The following is a 26,172-nucleotide window of genomic DNA, read 5'->3' on the forward strand; positions in this document are numbered from 1 at the left end:
AATACTTTGACTTGAAGCTTATTTTCCCACAATTGTCTCAATATATGAATTAAAACTATTAAAACGAGGACTTAATAACGAATGTTGTACCTTTAAAAAATAATCTATATGTAAATTATATGACACACGAAGCTTTTTATATATTTATTTTAGCGAAAGCATCGATTGTATGAAGTGCATTAGTGTATATACGTATAGCGTATACACCCACGTGCACACACGCACGCACGCTGCGGATTTATCATGTAAACAACAACACGAGGACTAAGATGAACGCAGCCTCGTCTGTCACCATTTTAAGACATCATAAAACATTTATTAGAGAAGAATGAACAATCTGGTTTTGCGACCCATTTTATAAAAGCGTGATGACATTTTTTGTCTTTTATTCCCGATGCACTCCCAAACGTCACTAAATATCAGGCTAAATGTTCAGAACTTGGTCTCGTATGGTTCCCTCACGTCTGTTTTCGTGTGTTTGGGTTCCTCCTGTTTTGTGTGCATCTTCTGAAACTCTGCAGCGACCTGCAGAGCTGTGCAATTCTTGATCTCCGGGACGTTGAACTTGAAAAAGAGCCCACAGCTGACGCAGAAGAAGAGAAATATGAGGAAACAGAAGCCGTGCAGATGTTTCTGCGGAGAAAAGAGGACAGTCAGAGCCAGAGCGATGCGGGTTAATGACCGAACCTGGAACCTGCTCACCTCTACGATGGGAAAGACCATCCCCAGTACAAACAGACCCAACCAGCTGATGGTGCAACCAATCGTGTAGGCGGCTGACTTGTACTGCTGAGTGAATAATTCTCCTGGAAGAGGAGCCGTCGCTCCAGCTGAGAGCCACAGGCAGGTTTTAGAAACGTGCATTCGAACCAGCAAAGCGCGAACTGAGACTGACAGACGTACCCGGACCACTGGCAAACCAGAAAATGAAGATGAATACCAGGACCATGCTGCAGTAGGGCAGCCAGGAGACGTGTTCCTATAGAAACAGGAGTGATTTAAGGAGCTGTGAATCACCACTCATGGGCAGCAGCTGGTGAGCGGATTTGCTGCAACTCACTTGAAAGTAGATAGTGATGGTGAGGAGGACCAGGACTACAGACATCCCCGCGTATCCTCTCAACATAAGAACCTTTTTGCCGGTGTTCTCAATAATCATGAACTGCAACGTCAAAACATTGTCAGCAGTCACCCGCAAGAGGGCGCCCTAGTAACACTTTACTGCGGCGCAGCTCTGAAATTTAAACGTGTCCAAATGTGACGTTTTCTGTGATGGAGCTCGAGCTCTAAAGGTGCAAGACTGTTGAAATACACTTACACACGCGAGTGAAGTCAGGCACTCGCACAACCCTGTTCCCAAGGCTGCGTACCTCAGCTGGTGCTCTTGGATTCCCGCCGCACGAAACACCTCAAAACAGTAAAAGTAAACCTGGGCAGAGGTATTTGAGGAATGGAAAATGGTTCAGTTTAAATTGCGTTTGTTCTAAAGATGACACATAAATCAGCAGTGGCATAACTGCATTTATGGCGTCGTCTAATTAAAACTCAACCAAACATCCAGTTGAACAGCTGATGATGCATTCAAACACCTCAACCATCACCCGCACAGGTCCAGTGGTGGCGATGCAGAGGAGGGGTTAGTGCTTTTACTGCAGCCGGCCGCTAGAGGGCGACTCTTGCATACGCATATAAATTCTCCAGCCCGAGCGGGTTTTGGAAAAGTTCTGCTTCCTCTCGGTGCGTCTGATCAGCCGAGTTTCGAGGCTGCTTCACGCGACTCACAGCGTTGATGCCACAGAGCTGCAGCCCCGTGAAGCCCACGAGGATGGTCAGGAGCTGCCAGCGCAGGCTCTGGTTCCGAATCAGCTCCAGCACCGAGTGGCTGCGGACGCCCTCCAGGGCGGCTTTCTCCTCCAGCATCTCCTCCACCTCTGTGCTGTAGTCCTTGTCGCCCCACAGCTTCCTCAGTGCTGCGGAGGAGGGCGAATGATGGAGAGTCAGATTAGTGCGATGACAGCGCGGGCCTCGGGCCAGAATCTGAGCGTGTTGGGACCTGTCTCGCAAGCCTGCTGGTCTCCTCTGTCCAGCAGCAGGAATCTGGGGGATTCTGGCAGGAACGGAAGCGTGACGAGCTGCAGCAACGCCGCCAAACCGTTGAATCCCAGCAGCCAGGGCCACTTCTCCGGGGTACCAAAGAACTCGCTGGAGGGGCGACATCATCCTCACCATCAATAGGACACGGAACCAGAGTGAGCAGCCCCCTTTTAAACCTGCGCAGGCTCGATAAAGCCCACGCGTGCGTGGCTCTTTCTCAGTGTGACTGGTTCCTGCTCGGGGACTCAAAGTGGAGATTTGGTTAATTAGCCAACAAGTCTCCTCTCCTTAATGGAGATTAATGCCTGTGTTCCAACGTCCCCGACAAAGAAAACTTTAAACTACCTGAGCTCCGTTTTGCTTTGGCCTTTGGAGCTTTTGGAAAGTTTTGGATTTAAAAGCTTGTTCAACACCGAATCTCACGTGCTCCCGCGACATCACGTGGGGCTCCTTCGGACAGAATCTTTGTTAATTGTCCCCATTTGCAGCTGTCTGTGTCTCAGGTTTCCTGTTTTTCTTGTGTTTTTGCATCTTATTTTGAAGATTTGCTCCATTTCCTTTTCCTCTTTCAGTTTTCCTACATCCTGATTGCCCTGGAGTGTTTCACCTTTGTGTGTGAGTGCGCGCGTGTGTGTGTGAGTGTGTGTGTGTGTGTGCTAGATCCCCACCAGTGTGTGTTTTTAGCCTCTCCACCTTTGTTTTTGGACTAGTTAACCTTCACTTATAAGTTAGACTTTGAATAAACTCTCACACCAATGCTCCTCCAGTGTTCCCAGTAACTGGGATCCTGTAACTGAGCCCGATTGACCACGCCCACATCACTCATGGCCACGCCCACTGGCCAGCTGACATTTGAACCCGCTTCCTTGACCCCGTACCTGACTCTCGGGGGCGAGGGCAACACCTCACCTGATCCCCAGCAGCTGAGCGAAGAACTTCCCGAAGGAGCCGAAGGTTGCCACGGTGACGCCCACCATCCCCCGCAGCCTCTTGGGGGCGCACTCGACGAGGTAGATGGAGTGAGCGGAGAGGCCGATGCCTGCAGGCGCCAACAAGAGACGATGTGAGTCGATCGGGATCAATAAGTGGGGAACAGATGGTCTGATGAACCTCAGACAGAAATGGAGATTGATTATCTTTGTGGTTAAAGGAGGCGGGGGGGGGCGGGGGGGTCCAGGAGTCATGGCAACGCCCATCAGTGAAGGCATTAATGAGGGAAAAAGGAGATTTCCTCAGATTGACCTGAGCTGATGCCGTAGATCAACCGCGCCACCATGATCATCTCGAAGGACCTGGCGGTTCTGCTGAGGAGCATCAGCACAGCTCCAGCGATGGTCACAAAGTTGTTCAGCAGAAGACAGCGTTTCCTGGGGGGGGGGGCAGCTAAGCGTTAGGGTTAGAATCACACCAGACTCCTCCCCCTCCGCCCCTCACCCACCTCCCAAGTCTGGTGACGAGCGGCGCGGCCACCAGTGATCCCAGTAAGCCCCCGATGCAGTAGATGGAGATGAGGAAGGACCAGATGAGAGACACCTGCCACTCCTGCAGGTGGACGCCGTATCTGTCCCGGCACACCTCCCCCACCAACTCCTTGATAAACTGCAACAGAAGGCGTCGCTCCTCAACGTTTAATGAGAACGTAGCAACAAAAAACCCACGAATTTCACTTTCACTGACATTTATACAGCCCGTTCTGTAAAAAGGTCACAAAAAAGTCAGATATCCGGCGGAATTGTGGCTCTTTTAACCGTTCTCGCAGAACATTGCAAATATTTTAACGGCGGGAGGAGTCAGAAGTGCGTCTGATCTCAGGTTTGTCGCTGTTTGACGAGGGTTTCGGTGCACTTACAGCCGACGGGGAGGTCATGGCTGAAACGCTGAATCCATACTGGAACGTTCCACCAAAGCCGCAGATGAAGATGGCGGCGATGACGACAGGACAGTCCAGCTGCGGGAGTGAGGAACATCTGCGTCAAAGGTTTCCATCTTTACACCCTCTCATGTAAACAACAGTTCTGGTTCTGCTGGTTCTCCCAGCAGGAGGGCCGAGGTCTCACCCACCAGCAGCGTCAGGTACTGGAGCATCGTGCGTTCTGCTCTGAACTCGTCTTTCTCCGGCTTGACAAACAGCAACGTTTACTCATTAAGCTCTTCCCTGACCTCTGTACTGGAATATTTAACCCATGGGAATCTCCAGCCAGTCTCGGCTAACATGAGCTAACCTGCCCTCAGACAGGTGGGGTCAGGTGCCCCCCTACCGGGTCTCCGGGGCCAGCCGGAGGTGTCCCAAAGGTCGGAGTTATTTTGTACGAAACGAACCCTGAAGGTCACACTTCTGTACCTAATTTGGTCTAATTTGAGCTTCATTGAGATTCTGCACAGTCAACCCGGGATTCAACGTGTTAAAGTTTAGCTTTTATTTTAGATGAACTCAAATCGGATTGGTAAAATATTTGCTTGCGATGAAAGAACGACGCCGCCACGGCGATGTCGCCTCAGGAGGCCACCGAATCTCTGCAACGTCTCCCCGCTGGATAAACACCAGCATAATTAGCCTCTTTCACCTCAGATTAGCTCCAGGCGGGTTTATTTTCACAGCTCCAACTGGGCTCGAAGGGCTGAAGGCATCGGATACAGGAGACGCCTCGGCGAAGGAGCCGTTCCTTCAGGCTGAGAGCGACAGAACGGGAGGAAGTGAAGAAACGGGACGGCGAGATTAGCCCGAAATAAAATACGATGTGCTTAATTATGCTTGAGATGGGAAACATGAGACTAGATTATAAATGAGGAGCAGAGGGAAACGTTCCCTCCGACAGACGCAAGAGACGGCCGACAGGTTTTACGGCCCAGTCAGGAATAAGACGGAGGGAACGCCGGGAAAAAACCTGAAAAAAGATCAATAACGGGCTGCAGGGGATTCATTACTGTGTTTTAGAGGAAATGGAGTAATTAAAATTGATCATTTTAACCCGAAACGCTAATCCAGCCATCAGACTTCACACCAAAGGTCTCTCCAGCAGGAGACTGGTTATACTGGGACAGAGAGGGTAAATGAGTGGTTATACTGGGACAGAGAGGGTAAATGACTGGTTATACTGGGACAGAGAGGGTAGATGACTGGCTATTCTGGGATAGAGAGTCAATAACTGGTTCAGTCCCAACTGCAGCTCTACAAGAGAACATCAGCAGAACGTTCTTGACTTTAATGTTGGATTGAAGTTATTTTGAGCATCTGCAGGTCTGTTTGTCGGACTCCCACTGTGCTGGAAATGAAACACAAGTGTGTGTGTGTGTGTGTGTGTGTGTGTGTGTTGTGTGTGTGTGTGTGTGTGTGTGTGTGTGTGTGTGTGTGTGTGTGTGTGTGTTGCAGAGCTCTTTAAAGCAGCTCCGGTGTGTGAAACAGACTTAGAACGATGAGTTTAAAGCTGGCGTCTCATTGAAGAAGGAATCCAAAATAACACTTTCTCAAAGGTGATTTCAGAGGCCCGGGCTGCCGTTACTGCACACTGAAGCTCAGCAAACAGGAAAACAGCAGCTATTTAAGCCAAAAACATGGCGTGAAAGATGCTCAGAGCTGCTATTTAGGTGGAATCCTACAAAGGTTCTTTATCCAGAACTTTGGGTCCACGTTGAGGCCGTGTTCTGGATCATTTCTCATGTCCGTTTTTACCGTCTTGCGCTAAACTTGTGAGGTCCTCTCGAGTAAGAGCCATGGCAACGCTTGATCACAATGAATAATGAATAGCCGAGCGGTTCACTTTACAAGGAACCTTTCAGCCTCACACACACACCGACACACACACGCTAAATTCTCATTATCTGTTGGAAACAGTCGAAATTAAATTCAAAGAGGATCCACTCGCACGCAGCGCCCGATGACCTCGCACCTCTCATTACTTATTACCATGTGTGGATTAAAACACTGGGGCAAACCATTTACCAAGACACTGGAGCTGAACGCCCACCAGTCCGGTGACGCCACGTCCGTCTTTAGCTGCAGAACCTCTGAAAAGAAGAATCCTGACGCGCTTTTCCTTAGAGTGAGAGGTCCAAATGTCGCCGGTGCTGCCGTATGCTAATAAATTAGCTTCTTAAAGGGGGTCAACACTCACGCTGCCTGAAAATCAGGAAGATTAGCATAAATTTGGATGAATGACCTGCACGTTTTTGCCGTTGGCTGAGTCCAGAACAGCGAAACAAGTTTTTTGTTTCTCTGCGAACAGCTGGATCCGTCTTACTAACGGTACAGAGGGAATCCTGACCCGGCGTGTCGGCACTCTGGATGACTGCGGCGCCGTTTTGTGCCCCAAACGGACAAACGAGCAGCTCACATATGCAGACACATGTTTTAGGCCTCCACATTTATTTATTCATTTTAAGCGTTTGTCCAGTCCGACTGACATTTGTCAGCACCGGTCCTCTGAATTGGGGTTTTAATCTCATTGGCAGGTGCATGATGGGAGATAGCAGATTACAGATCAGAGATCCAGGAGGTGCACAGGTGGGAGGCGCAGATAACGGCAGACTTGGAGGGTAAACATCCCACCTCACAATTGGAGCAACGGCACGGGGACTAATTTGGTCTCGCTGATGACAAAGACTCCCAACACATTCAGGTTGTCACACACACACACACACACACACACACACACACACACACACACACACACACATGAGATGAAACGTGCACAGCCTGTCAAATTTGTCCTCAAAGTGCCAGTTATAATGGATCAATGTTCTAATCTGCCGCTGCAGGAGACAGAAGGGTGCAGCGGGAGACAAAGCGAGGCTAATAAAAGATTTTAATAGTGGGATGACGGCAGCGTTCAGACGAGCCAGGCGTGTTCGTCACGTCGTTGTGACGGACCGACGTGCTAATCACAGGCCGACCTGAAGTCCGACCCGTGCAGGGCCGACCTAGCATCAAAATGTGGCGTTTGACCTCTCGCCGTCACGGCCGTGAGCGCGCCACTTTGTCCTGATTACCTGTGAATCGGTACTAACATCTCAGGTGTGATGGGCCTCCTGGACTCAGATATCAGGGACACGGGGGAGGGGGGCATTTGGCATGTAAACAGGTGGAGGATGGACACGGGGCGAGGTTCTTATTCATGTCATGGTATCAGGTGTCCATATGACTCAAACCTAAATGATAAATAAGTCATGTTCCCTTCATTTTTTAGCAGAAAGGAGGTTTTTTTTTGTCAACCTAAGCAGGTTCCTGTTCTGCTGAGTTCTCTGGCTGCTTTGTCAAGATGATCAAACCAGTGAAATCGTGCAGATGGTGGTGGGTCGAGTCATGGGCAGATGCTAAAAATGTGTCGGGTGGCAAACGCGTTTCCATTTCAAGGTACATCAGGCGGCTGGAGAGCACGCTGGGGGCTAAAGACGCGGATGCACGCTCGTTATTTATTAAACCACCAGGGCTGGTTTCAGAACATCCAGCCTGCGGCGGTTTGATGCCTTCCTGGATGGTTTATATAAGATCTGAAATGAAAAATCTTTTCAGAGTCTGCCCTCTCATCCCACCACCAGGGGGCGAAGTAACCGGACCCTCCGGGCAACACCACTTATGTGAATAATCTTTATGCTTAATATTACTTAAACCGCATTGACCCGATGGAATAATTACATCCCAGGAGTCTCGTGAGGCTCATTGTAAACACATCAGGTGCAGAAGGAGGATGCATTAGATAGATAGATAGATAGATAGATAGATAGATAGATAGATAGATAGATAGATAGATAGATAGATAGATAGATAGATAGATAGATGTGTCACGTGCATGTAGCTCCAGCCAATCGGGAGGGAGTGCGCATTGCGATCCCTGCACGTGCAGGGTTGCTTAATTAAAGGCTGATTAGTGATCGATGACTGACTCCGCGGGGCTCAGAGACGCTCACGTTACCCAAGCCCCACGGCCAGCCACGAAAAGACCGTCGGGGTTCTATTTTTCCAACTTTTTGAGACGTTTAATATTTCGTTTACTGCTTTTGATGCGCAGAAGTGTAAAAATAGTCCGCATTGCGAGGCGGAGGGGCCTCTGCGAGCCAAGAATCATCAGCTTGCAGGCGCACTAATGTGATCTAAGAGTCCCAACGCAGAAGCGGGCCGCCGCCGCCGCCGCCGCCACCGGATGATTGTTCCGGCCTTATTTTATGCCTCCGCCGCTGCTCAATCTCGGGCACTTGGCTGTATTTCCTCCGGGTGATATAACTCTTCTACTCCATTAATAACGCCGCCACCAGCGTTCACATCAATTTCGGGGCCGCAGACAGGGGCCCGGCACGTATGGGGAGGTGACGCGGGGCCATGCGCGGTCACGTGGCCCGCGGCCAATGAGGCGAGAGGAGCCGAGCAGTTTGTAAATCAGCGGTGAAGTCAATAAAGGGGAAATCAGTCAGGCATTGATGGATCGAGCCGGCTGCGAAATCACAGAACCACTGAGATTTAAAACATTCCCCCCTTCCATCCCTTTAGGTTCTTACTAGGCAGATGCCACCTACTGGCTACCTTCAGTGAATGAGTGTGGCCCCTCGCACCTCATGACTAACCTGTCAATGACGTAGAGACAGTTGTTTTGGTCCCCTCCTGCCCAATCGGAGGCTGCACTCAGTCTACCGGAGCCGAAATGGCTCTCGTCATGCGGCAGCTCTGTCCTCCCGTCTGCGCCTCGACGCCCTTCGCCGGGTGCTCCGCGGTCCGCCTCTGCCGCTTTAAACGGCAGCACTGACATGGGAAGCCCGTTGCATCTGCAGAACGATTTCTTCCCAGAGCAGCAGCAGCAGCAGCAGCAGCAGTTCCAGCGCTTCCAGTCCCAGCACTACTGCGGACGGGAGGATCGGCGGAGGCAGCACGACCAGCACTGCACCTGCAATAGCTGCACCTGCGATGCGCGGAGAAGCCTCGTCGTCCGCGGGACGTCGCCGGCCACTGTGGGAAGTTTAAGGACACCTTCGGAGGCGTCTTCGAGGCAAGGCTGCGAGTTGACACCCTCTAGTCATGGTAGTTCATCCAGGCATCATCGCCATCAGCAGCAGCAGCAGCAGCAGCATCGCCGCGGTCGGCAGCGGGGCAGCCTGGGCAGCAGCCACAGAGACAGTAACTCCTACAATGAAATAGCCATGAGCAGCTGCAGATACAACGGCGGCGTAATGCGGCCGCTGAGCAACTTGAGCTCGTCCCGCAGAAATATCCACGAGTTTGATTCCGAGTCCCAGCCATTGCAGCCCATCTCAGCCGCAGACGCGTCGGACGCTCTAGTTTCCAAGCCGGAGAATAATTCCACCACCCTGATGCCTTACGCATCGGGGGACGGAGGGGGAGGCTGCGGCCACAGCGGCGGCAAATCGGGGAAAAAGAAAAACCAGAACATTGGGGAGAAGCTGGGACACAGGAGGGCCCTGTTTGAGAAGAGGAAGCGACTCAGCGACTATGCTTTAATCTTCGGGATGTTTGGGATCGTTGTTATGGTTGTAGAGACCGAACTCTCATGGGGAGCTTATGGAAAGGTGCGTATCTTCTCCTGGCTGGACTCGATTTAGTGGCCTGTGATTTAGCGCCGGAGCCTTTTAATTAGAAGCAAACCAAAAGTTATAGAGGACTGAAAAAGTCCGGGCTCCGTGGAAGGTGCCCGGTGGTGGCCAGAGGCCCCTGAAGGGGAACCCTGATGTAATCACCGCTGTTTGCATGCAATCTTTGTGAGTTGTGTTTTTCTGTCATGGTTGGCTTTAGTGTTGTGCTCTTTTCCAGGAGTCCCTGTATTCATTAGCTCTAAAATGCCTGATAAGCCTTTCTACAATCATCCTTCTGGGGCTGATTATCATATACCACGCAAGAGAGATCCAGGTAACGTCCAAAACACTCTTCCCACTCCTCTGGCTGCAGCCAGCTCTCATCCTCAGCTGCATGTGAGAACGTACCTGCGGGAGTTTGACGGTGTTCTGCAGGGGGGGAAATCCGCCATGAGAATGGTTGGGATCAGGTTATTGACTCCCAGCGAGAGCAACAAAGCGGTAAATTTCAGGTTCTCTGCAGTGTAATCACTCAGTTCAATTACACCTCCGACGCCGGGGCGGTGGGACTCTGGATTTTTCTTCATGCGATTGCATGAATGACCCCATTGATCGTAATCTTTCGCACCGTTTTTGATGGGATTTATAGGCGCTGCGTGTTCCCCGGGCACCGCGTGGCCCCAACACTCGGACAGTTTTATAACCTCGCCTCCGAGAATTGTTGCATTACTTACACATTTCCCTGCACTTCAGCACTTGTGTCTTTTCTTGGAGACACACAATTAATGGAGCCACTTTAGGAGGGGGTTTGACATATGATGCAGGAGAGCTTTCATGTAGCAGATGCATTTCTTTTCTTTTTTTTTATCCTAATTGAATCAACGTGAAAGGAAAATGCCTTTTGAAAAAGAATAAATAAATAAAAATCCGCCTCCAGAAATGTTCAATCATGTTAATGGATTTGCTACTTGCAAACTTTGTGAGATTCTATGATGCCTTCAGTTTGGCTGACCCCCCCCCCCCCCCACACACACACACACTTTTTAAATGTGCTTGATGTAAAACAAATACATCAGACTCTTACATATTCCTTTGGACCATTCATCAGCCTTGCTAGTGTGTTTAGTGCTGTAGAGTCTCGGGGGGGGAATCAGTCTTTGAAATAGCCCCACAAACGCGCCGCCGTCTTCACGCGTCTCATTGTGAACCCTTCGCCGTGAAAAATGACGGGATTTTGCCGCCGTCATTACCATATTTCAGAGCATAACCCAAGCCGCGGCGCCTTGAGTTCCCAGAGCTGTTTATAAATTAGAACCCCCCTCTTCATGAAAGTAGATCATTGTTTCCTCCATCTCCTCGTGTGTGTGTGTGTGTGTGTGTGTGTGTGTGTGTGTGTTGTGTGTGTGTGTGTGTGTGTGTGTGTGTGTGTAACGGAGTGCTGACCTGTCCAGGGTGATTCCCATCTCTGGCCCAGAGGCTGCTGGGATAGACTCCAGCAGCCCCATGTGACACGTTTCTGAATATGTGAGTTATTCAGACACTTTAAATTAGATTCTTTAATTTAGAGTTTGAATAGTTGGTGATCCTGAATCCAGACGCTGTGGATGTCGGACCTTCCTTTCTGGTTTCGGGTCATTGGGTCTTTTATTTTGAAATTCACAGTATCATAGCCGCCGACGTCTGTGTTCATAAATGTGGTGATGACGGCAGTTTTAAAGGCTTGTGTCATCACTTTTACGCATTACAAATGTCTGCAAGGTCGTTTTCTATTCAGAGCGCGCCGATATTTCCCCCTTCAGCTTTGAAAAGGACTTTCTTTTGCTGTCAGTTTCTTTAATTACCGCTTTAGCCACCTGCAGCGCCCGCGCTCGCCCCGCTCTGACCTCCAGGCCCGACGTTAAAGCGGCTGTTTCCTTTTGAGTTGATTGCAGCGGTTCGTCGCACATTTCTGCAAAGACTGATCCAGATTGCTCATCGCCGAGGACCTTTAAACGACTCGGGAAGCATCATCCGCAGTCTGACTCACGGCGTTCCGCCTCTCCCCCAAATGTTAACGACGGCGTCTGCGTGGAGCGAACGACCCGTCACGTCCCGGAGAGCGAGCAGTTGTTCGTCCGTGGTGTTCAGCTCTCACGGTTTGAAGGTCTGATATTTAGCCACCGTATTTAGAAAAGATCTGATTTCATATGAAAGCTCGTTTAATGCCATAATTTGACAGTTAATGAGGATGAGAACCAGACGACCGGACGTGAAGGGACAGACTATCAGCCTGTGTGGATATTGACGCATTATTTGCTTTGTAAAGATGACAGCATTCGGGGATTCTTCTGGGCACGAGCTTCCGTTCGTTACAGCTACCCGAGCCTGGAGGGTTGACAACATGAGCAGCGCTGTTCTGGAGGTCGGCCCCCTCCTCGGTGTGGGTCCTCTGCCCCCGCGGGGCAGTAGATTATGCATGCACCGTCCGTGTGTACTCACAGCCGCCTGTCAGACGCAGAGGCACAACTCAGGGTGATGAAATATTTCCCCGCCACTTCCAACCTTTTAAGACTGACTTACGCATCAAACCCGCTGCAGACGGAACCCCCCCCCCCCCCCCCCCCCCCCCCCCCACCCCACCCACAGGGTGCAAAAGTTTATTTCCCATGAGAGGAAGTGCAAAACCTGAAAGAGCAGGTTGGATAGCAGAGCTGGGGAGATGTTCAGCATCAGTAGCTAGCACTACCTTTGAAACCTAAAACCAATAAATGTGTCTGTATTATTTATGTGCACTGATGTGCTGGTCGGGAGGCACAGTGACCACTTCCTGCTCCCACTTCCTGCTTCCCGCACAGCTCAACACCCCAATAGGAGCGGCGTTATTCATGCTTTATGTTAATGTTTGGTCCTCCTCCCCGCCTGACGACCTTTCCCTCCCTCTCCTTGAAACGTTACCGGCCTGATGTGGTCCCAGTAATCCCTTTGACAGCCGGTGATCTGCCTCAGGAAGATCAGAAAGTTGTTGTTTTTTTCTCTTTAGCTCAGTTGAGTCGGCAGCGACTTATGTGATTGGAAACAGACAAGTTTGAATCTGCAGCTCCGCGACTTTGCTTCGTCTTTGACAGAGTCTAAACTGAGCTGCGCTTATTGGTTTCGCAATCTGACACGCGGAGAGTTTTCTCCTCTTTTCACATCAAAGGCTGGCTGCCGGGGGCCCCGTTAGCGCAGGGGCCACTGCCGTCTCGTTGTAACCCGCGATGGCAGTTCTGCTGATTTTCCCTCTGACTAATGCGGCATCGCTTTGAGGCCTGTTCTGTCTTTGATCTGCACTTCCTGTGATCAGATTTAGCGCAGGTGTTTCACAGTCACGCGGCGCCTCAGTGCGCTCCAAAGGTAAAACAACAACCGCCAGCCGGTCCTGCCAAACCCTGGCCTGGCTGTCCGCCCGTCCCTGGCTCGTCATCGTGTCAGAGACACTGGGCGACTTCAGGAGATAGTGGGCGTTTATCTCCTACCCGAGAGCGGCAGATAACCACCGATAGCATCGACCTCGGTTTTCACCTGGCGGCCCCAGAGTGTCTGAGATGTTAAAATGTGTTTATTGAGAGTCGCGGGTGCCGGCCTTCATTTTGCAGATGAATGTTAATGCGTAAGTTGGCGGGGGCCGCAGCGCCGCTTGGCTCCGGGAGGCTCGAATCGAATATACGTGAGAATGTGCGGCTTTGTTTCAGAAGACGACGCAAGCAGGAGTTGCAGATTTCTCTCTGCCAAGTGGCCTCTAAGTGTCTCGTTTTGATAGCATAAATAAAGCATGGCATTAATGTCTAATTGGGCCGAACCTCTCAACCTAATCCACTAATGAGATTGAGCGATTTCATTCTCAGCTAAGATATATGTTCCCCGGATCCACATTACACGGATTAAATATTGAGCCCGACTCCATTAGTTATATTGAGTGGAGTGAAACCAGTAACCAACCCAGTGGGTGTCGCAGGTGCTCCGAGGTCCCGAGAATGATCCGAGGCCTGACCTCTGACCTCTCATTCTGTGACCTCTCTAATGTCTTTGTGTGGGATTTTATTGCCTCCAAACCCTGATAGAAAACCCAGTTTAGGCCTTCTGCCATTCCAGCTCCCCCCGTTATAAAGTTGTGCTGCTACGTTAGCATCGGAATACTTGACGCTCGGAGCTAAAGGGCTCTTGAGTATTGGATTTCAGGTCACCCATTATCATAATGGATTTTACCTACCAAGAAGGCTTTCCTTATGCAAGCTGGGCTTAAATGTTTAATCACACTGTTGTGAGGTAACAAACTTTTTAACCGTTTGCAAAGGGAGCTGTTTTTTTTGTGTGTTTAATGTGTAAAATTAGACGCAGCTCGCGCGGCGTGGAAACAATAGCTTCAGCTGCTTTCGGAGGCCTAATTCTGTAAGTAAGGGACGCTGGCGGGGCGCGGGCCCAGCTGCTGCTGCCCTGTCTCCATTACACCCCGTCTGAAAGTCAGACAAGGCCGGCTTTGGTTTGGGTTACACACTTCTCCGGCAGATGTCAGTTTGTCAAAGGAGCTCGGTGTCGCTTATGTGACGCGAACAATTGCCCCTGAAATTGTGATCCAGGTGTTTTGTGGGCTGGGAGAAAACTCTGATTGTAGCTTTTGAATGAGGACTTGTAGGACTGCTGTATCAGTTGTTCGCCTCCGTGTTCGGTTGTAGTTGGTCCTGTGTTCAGCTTTAATGTTCCAGAGTGCCGCTGACGCAGACAGCCAGCGCCGTTAACATCATTAATGTGTTTTATTTTTAACCCTCCTGTTGAATTCCCACCCTTTTCACCGTGGGAAATATTCATTTAATTCATTTTTTGGCGATCTATCACAGCTGAAATAATAATGTAGGCCAATGGTTCCCTTGGCCCTCCAGGACAGTGGTGCCTCTGTAATGAGACATTCCAAATGCAACTAAAGGAACTCTTCGTGGCAAGATGCCACCAGTGCGAGATGAATAATTGAAAATATTATCGCTCTTACAACTAAAACTGCAGGGTGTTTTTGTCCTAAATCAATAAGTCCAATATAGCTCAGACATGAACAGCTAAGGGACCGTATGCGCAGGCTGGGCGCTGCATCGAGCAAACATGCAACCATAAATCCGGCTTTATCACCAGATTTATCATATCCTGGTTTAGACTTGGTTCTTATAAAGCTGAGGGTCACCCCAAGATCTGCAGCAATAACAGCAGCAAAATCATACGCAACTGATTTTCTTACCCTACAAATAATTTGGACACGGTCCCTAAAAATGAAAAACGCATCAGCGAACATATATGATATTTTCTTAGTCAAACATATTTGTGTCCTGGTAGTTGACTGAAAACACAATATGTGCACTGCACCATTTCCTCAAACGCAAGCCTTAATATTATCCGTCTACGTGTTATTCCGCATTATTTCTTTCCTCTTCATCACGGGTGTTTACTGACGCCAACGTCGTCTGAGCTATGTGCCTCTGGTTGTGAAGGTCTGTGCACACGCAGGAGACCTTGATGCGATCGAGCCGATAGAGAGGAGGAGGCAGAGAAATATCGGTGAGAAATCCTTTGACAAGCGTCAGATAAGCTAATTCCCTTTAATCCCAAAGCCTCAGCAGCAAATCTGAAATCTGGCGATCTGGAGGAAGATTGAGGTGACGTTCTCGGCGTCATGTGGGATCAGTGTTGGATGAGCTGCCATCGCAGGTGAACGCAGTCCTCCTCCTCCGCCTCGAGAGCCCAAATTGGATTGAAAGTGATGAAGAGGATGTGAGAAGAAGCTGCCGTGTGTATGACAGAGGTCATGAGGCAGAAGAGTGATGAAGGCCGTGGAAATCCACCTCCACTCACGTTCCCGGAGGAAAATCCTGCCTTCTGGTCACCGTGGCGACGTCACCGCAACCAACTGCTAACGGAGAGGCGACAGATGCTCTCATCAGTATAAAACTGTGAATGCATCACTTTAGGGACAAAGATTAGAGTAGCGGGACTCCAACTTTTATAGGTGGAAATCCAATTTAATCTAAATGCTCCCAATATTGCAAAGCTTTTCACAGAGCCTTTACGTCCCATAAAATTGTAAAATATTGTATCTGCCCTTTTAGAGGGGATTGGGGGGATGGGGGGGGGGGATGAAAGATGAAAGAGGGCTCAGAAGACCAACAAACTGACGAGTTAAAAATAATTGTCCTTGTCTGCCTCAGCATCCCAGAGATATAAATGTGGACGTAAGTGTAAAAGGAATTGATTCCTACGAAAAACAAATAACCTATTATGTTCGAAAGGCTTCTCGATGCTGTTCTGGAGAAATCTGTTAGATTTCCGTGCAAAGTGGATTCCTGCTATCTGTCTTCTCGCCAGTAGGTGTCGCTACACCTACCGGGCTACCTTATTATCAGCTGTCCGACTCAAAAATCAATTTAAAATCTTTCCTAATTACATTTTAAATAATCTAAGTTATTCATCATAATTATTAAACGTGTTACAGAGCGGTTTTTTTTAAACACAGAAAAGGAAGTGTCGTAAGGGCCAGAACAGAACGTGTAAATTCAACATGACATCATCATGAAGCATCGTCCCATTAACACCGATGCTCGTCCTCTGTCCCGTAATCAACCCCGCGTCATCGTTTCATTTGTCAACTGCATTTAAAAGCTGCCGAGTTCCCAAATATCACTTAACAATGTGACTTAATGACTCCCGGCTCTCTGTGACTTATCCTTTAATGGGGTTTAATGACTTCCTGTAGATCGCTGTGCCACCGTGATGAAAACGTTGGATGATTTTAAACCCTCCGTCGTCCTCATCCCGCCCTTCCCTTGCAGTTATTCATGGTGGACAACGCTGCCGATGACTGGAGGATAGCCATGACCTATGAGCGCATCTTCTTCATCTGCCTGGAGATCCTCGTGTGCGCCATCCATCCCATCCCAGGGAACTACACCTTCACCTGGACGGCGCGCCTGGCCTACTCCTACGTGCCATCCAAGACGGACGCGGACGTGGACATCATCCTGTCCATCCCCATGTTCCTGCGGCTGTACCTCATCGCTCGTGTCATGCTGCTGCACAGCAAGCTCTTCACGGACGCCTCGTCGCGGAGCATCGGCGCGCTCAACAAGATCAACTTCAACACGCGCTTCGTGATGAAGACCCTCATGACCATCTGTCCTGGCACGGTGCTGCTGGTCTTCACCATCTCGCTCTGGATCATCGCTGCATGGACAGTGAGAGCCTGCGAGAGGTGCTCGGACCCCGTTCTCATGCAATGCTGCTCTGCTCCGTATAAAACATGAATAAGGCGTAAAAATAGATGACACGCGTGTATTGCAAGCCCCCCCCCCACACACACACACACACACTTCTCAGCACCACAGCTGAAACGTTAAGATGTCAGATGTTTTTGGTTGATTTCGATTTTCTCCTGGTCAACTTTCTGCTTTTATTCTAAATCTCAGGTACCACGACAACCAAGACATAAACAGCAACTTTCTAGGAGCCATGTGGTTGATCTCAATCACGTTTCTGACCATCGGATACGGGGACATGGTCCCAAACACGTATTGCGGGAAAGGAGTTTGCCTCCTGACTGGCATCATGGTGAGGGACGCAGACGGGCGCTGACCGAGAGCTGCTAACACGTCTTTATGTACAGAGACAACTGAAACCTGTAAACCTGTACTGTTGCCGCGTCTTCCTGTCCTTCCGCAGGGCGCCGGATGCACCGCCCTGGTGGTGGCCGTGGTCGCGAAGAAACTGGAACTAACCAAAGCTGAAAAACACGTCCACAATTTTATGATGGACACACAGCTAACGAAAAGAGTAAGTTAGAAGAAATGCTAAATGATGCGACGTCCTTTCCCTCTTTTTCTTTTTATAATGAAAAAAAAATTAGATTTTTGATTAAATTAAACTGCGAGCTATTTCCTCTCCTAATTATTGTTGTTTTCGATGAACTAGCATGTTTGAGAGCATCGGCTTGGACTTTGTTTGCCGCCTTCTGACTGGACGGCATGTTTGGTGCTAACAGAGCCGAGCTAACCGTTGTCGATGCTGCGCACGTTCCAGGTGAAAAACACGGCTGCAAATGTTCTCAGGGAGACGTGGCTCATCTACAAAAACACCAAACTTGTGAGGAAGATGGACCACGCCAAAGTCAGGAAGCACCAGAGGAAATTCCTTCAAGCCATTCACCAGTAGGTACCGCGCTCGGAACGCCGCCCGCCGCAGCCCCCCGGCGCCGTTTGTCCAACCTGAGATCTGAATTGTTTGACACCTGTAGCAAATGTACGCGCTGGCGGTGCTGTGGGAACCTGAGCGATTCCCGATGATTCTGCGCAGTGGAAAAGTGTGCGACATGTGTGGAAATTATTCAGTGACACACTGCAGGCCCGGATAATCCGTTTACGCGAGAACCCGATTAGAATTGTCCGACTGAAAATTGCTTGTTTTATCTGTGTGAAATGGTATTTCCCATGAATGAGAATTAGAAAAACCTCTTCAAATGATAATGGACGTCTTGTGGAGGGAGCCTGGGTCTCGCAGATACTCCCGAAGGGAAAATGAGAATTCTCGGTGGTCTGATATCGATCGTTCTCCCTCCCTCACCTTGTGCTGCCAGACCAACTCTGCTGTGTCTCTTCCATCGTGTATCAGTTTGCATGCTGACCTCAGGACCCGACGTGTTCCTTCTTTTTGGACGCAGACCCTCAGCCGGTCTTTTGGCTGGTTCCCGGGGGACTCGAAACGAGAGCGCTAGCTTACCCTAAAAGAGTATTGATTTTAGCCTCACCGTGCTCCTGTTTTTCTCCAACCGACAGCGCTTACAAGCACCAGTCTGCAGCTTCGTTCACTAACTCTCAGCCCAGTCGCTGCAGTGTGATGTGTAACGACTGGAGCTCCCTTTTGTCTGCCTGCTTCCTTCAGTTTTATGTATGTACGTGGGTCCTTGTAGTTCCCCCGGGTGCCGCTTTGATTTGCTCTTTTGTACGATATTAGGAAGTCAATGGAGAGGTAGGAGATCCTCTGACTGTCTGCTGCTGCTGCTGCTGCTGCTGCAACCCACATCAGACTGCTTCTGTTCAGCATTGCTTGACTGTGCTCTGCTGTCAGGTCATTTGCAGCGTTGAAGCTTCACGACCTTTTTAGCCACGACACTAAAGCTAATTCTACAATCATACGGTGCCACTTTGGTAACTTCAGGAGGTGAATACAGGAGAGAAAAGAACCCCAGCAGGCAGCCAGGTGAAAGCACAAGCATGAGCCTTGGAAAAGGGTTCCCACTGTAACAGTGTAGCAGTGTGGAAGAGAACATCCCAGTGGTCCTCATCAGTGGCTGCGCAAACAGTTGTTAAGCCCGAGTCGTCCGTGCCGCTGCCTGTTTACAGAACAGGAGGCCTGTTTTTGAATTTATGTTATAGCTGGAACTGGTGCACAGGAGGGGAAGAATGAAAGGATTAGAGTCAGCAGGCAGAGCTGCAGCCAGACAGATAACACATCCAACACCGGCGGTGGAGGAGAGGCGAGAGGCGAGATGAGGGTTACAGCAGCCGGACTCACGCAAACCACATGAATATGTTTATCTAATGTTGTAATGGTTCATTTATCTCCTTCATGTTTCTTTTTTTTTTTTCTTGTTCTTATCGACACAATGCAATAGAGCTCGAAAGTAAGTCTTCGCCTCCCATGTAGACACAGACCTGTTGTTTGCATGCTAACAAGAGCTTGCCCTTAAACCAAATAATGTGGCTTTCAAAAAAAAAAAGTGACACTCCCTCGTTCGATAAGTGAAATTCATGCCACTGGAACCCAACCCAAATGTTTCACGTGAGTTACAGGCGGCAGCAGTTGTTATTAGTCGTGCGGCAGAGACAAACAGTCGACCTGCTTTAGTAAACAACTAAACGCCCAACATGCGGTGAATTTCAATTATCGGTGACGGAGGGTGTTTTTCTTTCCATTTCTGCATGGATGTGATGAGAATTTGATCTTTAATCAGAAAGCCACTGATTAAATTCCAATTAACGGTGCTTTCACGTACCGAAGGATGGCGACCGGAGCTCGACGGGAGGCGCACCTGCAGTAGCACACGTAATTAATAAAATCCTCTCTGTCGTGTTTTACAAGGGAGCCGCTCCGGCAGATCGAGGCTCTGGGTCATCCTTCGGCGCGTGGAACCACTGTTACGCCTGATTCTACATCTGCAGCCACATTTTTCCCCTCATTTCTCTGTTGGATGACAGCAGCAAAGACGCCGATGCGCCGTTATCAGGAGCGCTAAGCAGATAATGGCGTCCGGCTGCTCAGAGAAGAACTAGCAGTTTCCAATAAACACTCCTGAGGTCGCTCAGATGTTGCCTTTTACCCACCGGGCACGATGATGCACGCCACCAAATGTCTTCCAGTATGTTTCAGGCTTAACATCTGTCAGGTTGAGTGTCTCAGTAGCTCCCCTGTGGGGCCGCTGTCCCTTTTCATCACCAAGGTTGAAGTGAGAGGCTTGTTCGGAGAACAGCGGATTAGAAAAGCAACCGGGAGGAAGGTCAGGGTGATGTCTCGCAGCAGAACCAGATTCAGTGGCGGGCTGCTCGGCGTGTCCATTAAGCTGAGCAAAAAATTGTCTGCACGACTGGCGAGGTAAACAGAGGTCAGGGGTGGTTAAAATAGCGGAGCACTAAGTGAGATTGGCTTTGGTTTTAGTGTTAAAAAGCTTTCTCGTGTTCCACCTGATGAATGGAGAGGAGCGCTTCAGGAGCCCATTCAGAAGAAAAATGACCGTGATGGGGAGGGGGGGGGCGGTAAACCCGCGTAGAAATTAAAAGGCCCCCATACCTCGAGCCACGACCTCATCTCCGACCTGTCTTAAACAGGCCGTTTCTCGTTGCAAGGACATTCTTGCGTCCCCCGACCCGTCAGGGGAGTGCACGGCCCTCGCCATATCTGAGCTGATTATCAGGCCCCCCCCTTAAACCCCTCCCTAATCCTGACTCCCCTCGTTTCACCCACGCTACCGTCACAGGGTCGTTTTATTCTTTTTTAATCTCATTTCACCCCTCTTTGGAGCCCGGGCAGCTCCTTCTCTCTGTATTATCCAGTTTCATTTTAAATGCGTGGGTGGTTCAGGGAGAGAAAAAAAACCTCTTTAGCATCTTGAAGCCACGTGTGGCCGACACGCTACAATACTACAATACTGCAAACTTGCTGTTTCTGAGCCCCCCCAAGGGCAGGAGTGAGAACAGGCGCTCGGAGCCTAATTAAACAGGAGACGTGAATTATTGAAGCATGCGTAGAGGAGCATTCCTGCAGGTTTGAGCTGCCACGTGTCGAAAAATAAAACGGTTCGGGACTGATTTACCTTCCTATTAAATAAAACATGGAGCTCATTTCTTTGGGATCTTTTGTTTTGCGGGAGACGGACTAAAGCTGCGTTTCCTATCTGATGCGTTTAGGCAGCGAAATAAGAAAACGTTGTTTTGCCCTGAAGGTGAACTACAGCCATGTGTATCTCTGTGTGCGTGATCAGCTTGATAGATGTTGTTTACACTTCGCAGATGCCCTGATCCTCCTTGTGTGGTCAGCCGAGTAGCGCTAACCTCCCCCTCCTCCTCCCCCCCACCCCCCCACCCTTCCTCCCCACTTGCATGCAGCTCAGACCAACAGACTGACCCCTCTCTTTTGCATTTCCGACACACGTCCCGTGCATGTCCTCTAGGAGTGCTCTCTGTGTGTATGCCTTGTATGTGCCCAGATTTAATTGCTGCACCTTCTGCTGGACTTCATTTGTTGGGTTCTGAATGGTCTTGTGTTCAGATTGAGAAGTGTTAAAATGGAGCAACGGAAGCTGAATGACCAAGCAAACTCACTAGTGGACCTTGCAAAGGTAAGTCCACGGCTGCATTGTACACCAGCATCGACCTCCGTGCTGACGTATGTTTTAACCCCTTGTGTGCCCGACCTGCGATGCATGCCAGTACGCTGGACTTGGCTGTGTCTTCTAATGTGAACCAAAGTCTACAGGTGTCAAATAAACAGACAGGCTGCGTAAAAAGATGATTGTTGTCTGCACTCACCTGAGTTTCTCATCCCGTGGGTTGGAAATGATGATGATGTTTGACTTTACAGCGTAGATTGCACGCTGGGGAGGGGGGGGGCGCAGCAGCGTTTCAGGGGCGACTGAGAAGAAGCCACCTCGCGCTTCGGCACGCTTGACGTTCTCAGGTGTTTGTGTCCAGATGCAACCGAACAGAGGTTGACAAACCTCAGGGAAAGTCTCGGCAACACGCCGGCCTGACACAGCAGAACCGTCTAACCTGGGAACGGAGACACACTGTGATCTGATGATTCAGCCAGAAGCCAAAGCACAGAGCGCTGACATTCAGGAGTCCGCCACATTCCAGCTGGACCCGCGCCAGCGCGGCATGGAGGTAGTAGTTAATGTTGCCTAATCACCTCGTGCTGTGAGGCGGCAGCGAGGGGAGCCGTGGCGCGACATTGGCCCGAGGCGGTTCAATCCGGCGGCGCCCGCTCGGGTTCTGCTGTGACAGCCTCTCACCATGAGAGGGCAGCGCAGCCTTTTGTCCCTCCAGTGAGAAGCTGGAGCTGAATAGTGTCATTGGCAGCTACGTCGCCTCTGCAGTGCCATGAAGGAATCCTCAGATCACATTGTTTCCCCAAAACTCAATTATCTATCTTGCAATCTAAGGTTTTTTTTCCTTTAATGGGGCCTAAGTGGTTCACTCCCTTTGTCATTCAGGCCGAATCACGTGTTGTTAAATTGCCAAATTGCCTTTTGGAGTGATCTCTGCTGTGTTTTTTTTTTTCCGTCCAGACATGGTTTGATGGTGTCAAATTGTGTTTGAAGTGAGATCAGATTGCATATCTCTCCTCCATTCGAGTCTCTTCTTCTTTGGTTTAATGGACAAACTTAATCTCATTAGATTTCGACTCTTTGAACCATCAACCTGCAGTGGAATCTGTTGCATCCGTTGGCTGCTGAAACAGGCTCGAGTAGTTTCTGAATTGGAAACATCGCCACTTAAAACTGCTGCAGATGTTCAGGCTTTGTTGTCTTGTTTACGAGCCCAGTTTAATTAGCTTTTTCTTCATCTGTGCAGGGAAACAGGTCAAACTGTTCACGTGTTTACGCACCAGGACGTTTATCTTGCGTTCCAAGATTATTTAAAATCAGTTTTATAACATTCACAAAACCAAAAACTCCACAAATGCACATCTTTGCCTCGGGTAACAGGTTAATATTATGTATATCTGCCCTTTAAATGCTGAATGGAAGTGTGATGCATCAATAAAAAAAGATTAGGGTTTACATAATAGGATGCAGCGAAGCCCTCGTATGAGGTGTTGGCGCATTGACTCGTCCTATTTTTCTGTCTCAAATGAAAAGAGGAGAAGGTAAGTGATGGATGGCGTCGCCTGTGAGCTGCCAGGGGTTATTAGCCCTCCGCCGAATGGAGCTCCGGAGGCAGCGACACTCCCCCAAATCAAGCCAAGGATTTCTGAGGGTGTTCAAAAGCTGCAGCTCATATCTGAAGAGGCCCGCAGCCGCCTCTCCTGTTTCCTCAAGGTCGCGAGCTCGTATATGTGGACGGAATCGTGACCTCTTGTGAACTGGTCATAAAAATGTTCCTTCCAGGGTGGCGGCTGTTCAGCTTCAGCTGCCCCCGTGACATCTGTTTTTAAGATGAAATGTGCTTTCCTGATTTTTTCCTCTGTTCCATAAACACAGGATGACAAAGGACGAGTTGCTGGGAAACAGAAAAGAGCAAAAAAATAATAATTCCTGTTAATGTTAAGAAATTAAAGTAAGGACTTGGCACTGTTTCATGTTGAAAACCAGTTGGTTTGTTTTTTAGAATTTCACTTCATCTTTTATGCCGTTTCAATTTAGATATAAAGGCTAGATGTCATACAAGATCCTTTCAGCTCTTTTTCCATCATATTATTGTTAAAACTTGTCTACAGGTTCACGTCCACGTGAGTTTTAGCATTTAAGGTGTGAAAATATCCTTGTTTCTTCTGTAGTTTCACAGCTATTAATGACAGCTTTATTCTCACTGGAGTGGATCTTTTCTTATTTAAACTCTCTTTTGCAGCCTGAATAGAATGTGAAGTGAAATTTAATCTTTTTCATTGTCTTTCCTCCCCTTTGGAGAATGAATTCAGAGTGTTCAGGATGAAAAGAATCCTTTATTTTATTTTTTTTAAAAGAGCCTTTTTAAAATAAAAGCCCACGTTCTGCATCCATGAAAGTGAGCGTGCTAAGTGTGCTTCTCTCTGCTGTTCCAGACTCAGAACATCATGTATGACATGGTATCAGACTTGAATGAGAGGGAGGAGAACATGGAGAAGAGGATTGCTGTGCTGGAGACAAAGCTGGAGGCGCTACTGAGTAACTTGCAGGCCCTGCCGGGGCTCATCAGCCAGGTCATCAGCCAGCAGCACAGGGACTTCCTGGAGGTGCAGCTCCAGCCTTATGACAAACACAGCCCCGAGCGCTCACAGTCTGCGTCCAGGCGGAGGTCATCCTCCACAGCCCCGCCCACCTCCTCCGAGAGCAGCTAGAGCCCGCGAGGAATGCCTCCGCTGAGGACTTTTGCCATCATATGGCCAAGTTGCATTTATTGTAAAGCCTTATGGTTTCAATAAGTATTATCCAAATTCTGATGACAGAATCCGAGATACTGGGGACAGTTTTAACGGATAATTTCATGCTGTGATTTGTTTTTTATTACCTCAAAGGATGCTGTTATCCTTGCTCCGGTGAGATAACCACAAAAAACGGCGCTTCCCTCAGTAAAAACTCAAAGGCCTATCAATGAGGGGTACGATGAGAGCTCTACTCCATCTCTATGCAGAGGTAGCCACTTCTAGGTAGCAAGGTTATCATGTGTGAAACTATTGCACTAAACTAGTGCTTCTCACTGACTTTGTGCTTCCACTGGCTGGAGTCAGCTCCTGTGTTCCTCACAGAAAACTGAGAAGGCAGAGAAATTAGTCAGGGAGCGCGAGGAACCGTGCTGTGTTGGACGGACTGAGGTGATCCGACACCAGGAGGCCGATGCTTCCACACACCGTCACTCAGAGATAACTTCAAAAAGCTTGAAACCAGAGGGGGGGAGCATATATCTTTTAGGTTAGTAACAGCATCAACTATAGCAGTTTTCTTTTGCAGAACACCCCCGTAGAATGTTTATTTTTGGGGGGTTATATTGAAGATAATTTAATCCTCTAGTCAAAGATGAATGCGTCAAAAATCTGTATTTGCACTTTTTAATCAATGCACTTCAATGCTGACTGGTGTATGATATAAAGATGCGATGCTCATTAAAAGCAGAACGTTTAAGATGTTTGGACATGAATTCCTTATTGTCGGTTCTCAAGTTTGCGATTGTGTTGATGAAACCAAACCGGAAGAGAGCAGATCCCGATCAGAGCTGTCTGTGTCCCACCTCCTGTCATACCTGTTCTATTTATGCTTTCTGTCACTCAAGCTGGGTTACAACAAACACAGATCCAGAACTCGCTGAAACAATATCTACCTTTAAATGAAATGACCTATTTTTGTATATTTTAATGAGGACAAGCACACCTCCAACTAAAGCAGACGCCACATGATGTGACAGATTTAGCATATTTAGCATATGGTTTAATATTATTTAGACTGGTCCTGAGATACATACATAACTATCTCTGTTCTTTTTAGCCTTTAGAACCTTTATTTTTGACACTGAAAGCTTTGGATAATGCTGTTTGTTTAGCTGGCTGAGCAAAACCCGAGAGCTGCACGAAATAGCTGAAATACAGTGGCTGACATTTCATTTATTTGTGTGTTTTGGCTTAAAAGTTGCATTAAGACATTTAAATGTAACAAAAAGAAACTGGCGATCCTGTCCATTTTGTCTCTGTATCAATTATCAAAACAAAACAAAGAAACATGATATGGCCAATATACCCTTTAAACATATTGTTCATCACATGTACAAACTTTTAAAGGAGGTCTGGTAAGCTAAGGAGCAGAGACCAGCTTAAGTTTAGTCCAGAAACTTCAGAACATAGAAACCAATGAGATATTATCCTGTATGCAATTTAAACAACACAGAGAAACAATAAAAATAACTGCAATTTTACATGCGTCTGTCTTTATCGTTGCAGGATCATTTTACATAACTTCTTCTCACTGTTGTTAAGTTTTAGCACGTAAACAAACTGCTGTGTGAATTGTAGTCCACAGTACGTTTAAATTTGATGTTGTGGAAAGTTTTGAAATTCATTTTCGAGGTAATTTCAAAAATGGAAGTCAATCAAGAAGTATTTAAATATTCAGTCTCGTTTCTATCCAACAGGGGGCGGTAGAAACGAGCCAAACAAAGCCTATAGATGGAAGTCAGATGTGATTTAAGTTAAAAAATAATATATATCATCCTTTTGTTGTCCCTTTTGTATCTATTTATGTGTGTATCTATGTATTTAGTAAGTGTGGACGTGGAAGTTCGCAAATGATTATTCTGGGGCTCGTAGATGACGTTACAAGAATATGCTATATTA

The 26,172-nt window shown here is 48.5% G+C and overlaps 2 protein-coding genes across 9 annotated transcripts; one reads left to right on the forward strand and one right to left on the reverse strand.

Annotated features, from left to right (window-relative positions):
- Positions 1–131: 131 nt before the first annotated feature.
- Positions 132–8,667, reverse strand: slc2a11l (solute carrier family 2 member 11, like). 3 transcript variants are annotated; one of them, XM_057018292.1, is made up of 12 exons: positions 8,650–8,667; positions 3,944–4,042; positions 3,533–3,693; positions 3,337–3,461; positions 3,004–3,133; positions 2,054–2,202; positions 1,783–1,970; positions 1,319–1,429; positions 1,061–1,162; positions 904–979; positions 703–830; positions 132–633 (listed from the first exon to the last, which is right to left on the reverse strand). In XM_057018292.1, exons 2-12 carry the CDS (start codon positions 3,959–3,961, stop codon positions 433–435), a joined length of 1,389 nt encoding a protein of 462 aa, XP_056874272.1. In that variant the 5' UTR covers positions 3,962–4,042; positions 8,650–8,667; the 3' UTR covers positions 132–432. The 3 variants fall into 3 exon arrangements, with proteins under 3 accessions (XP_056874272.1, XP_056874271.1, XP_056874270.1); XM_057018291.1 differs by lacking the exon at positions 8,650–8,667 and adding an exon at positions 4,156–4,194; XM_057018290.1 differs by lacking the exon at positions 8,650–8,667 and adding an exon at positions 4,156–4,194 and having other exon boundaries at positions 3,533–3,714.
- Positions 6,762–24,970, forward strand: kcnn2 (potassium calcium-activated channel subfamily N member 2). Of its 6 annotated transcripts, none has more exons than XM_057018282.1 (9): positions 6,764–9,606; positions 9,830–9,943; positions 16,437–16,855; positions 17,070–17,211; positions 17,323–17,433; positions 17,680–17,807; positions 19,271–19,279; positions 21,421–21,490; positions 23,914–24,970. In XM_057018282.1, the coding sequence occupies exons 1-9, from the start codon at positions 8,830–8,832 to the stop codon at positions 24,187–24,189; spliced, it is 2,046 nt and encodes a 681-aa protein (XP_056874262.1). In that variant the 5' UTR covers positions 6,764–8,829; the 3' UTR covers positions 24,190–24,970. The 6 variants fall into 6 exon arrangements, with proteins under 6 accessions (XP_056874265.1, XP_056874267.1, XP_056874262.1 ...); XM_057018284.1 differs by having other exon boundaries at positions 7,843–9,606; positions 9,848–9,943; XM_057018285.1 differs by lacking the exons at positions 19,271–19,279; positions 23,914–24,970 and having other exon boundaries at positions 6,762–9,606; positions 19,738–23,827.
- The last annotated feature ends 1,202 nt before the right edge of the window (positions 24,971–26,172 follow it).

The sequence above is a fragment of the Takifugu flavidus genome, chromosome 20, assembly GCF_003711565.1.
Source record: "Takifugu flavidus isolate HTHZ2018 chromosome 20, ASM371156v2, whole genome shotgun sequence".
NCBI lineage: Eukaryota > Metazoa > Chordata > Actinopteri > Tetraodontiformes > Tetraodontidae > Takifugu > Takifugu flavidus.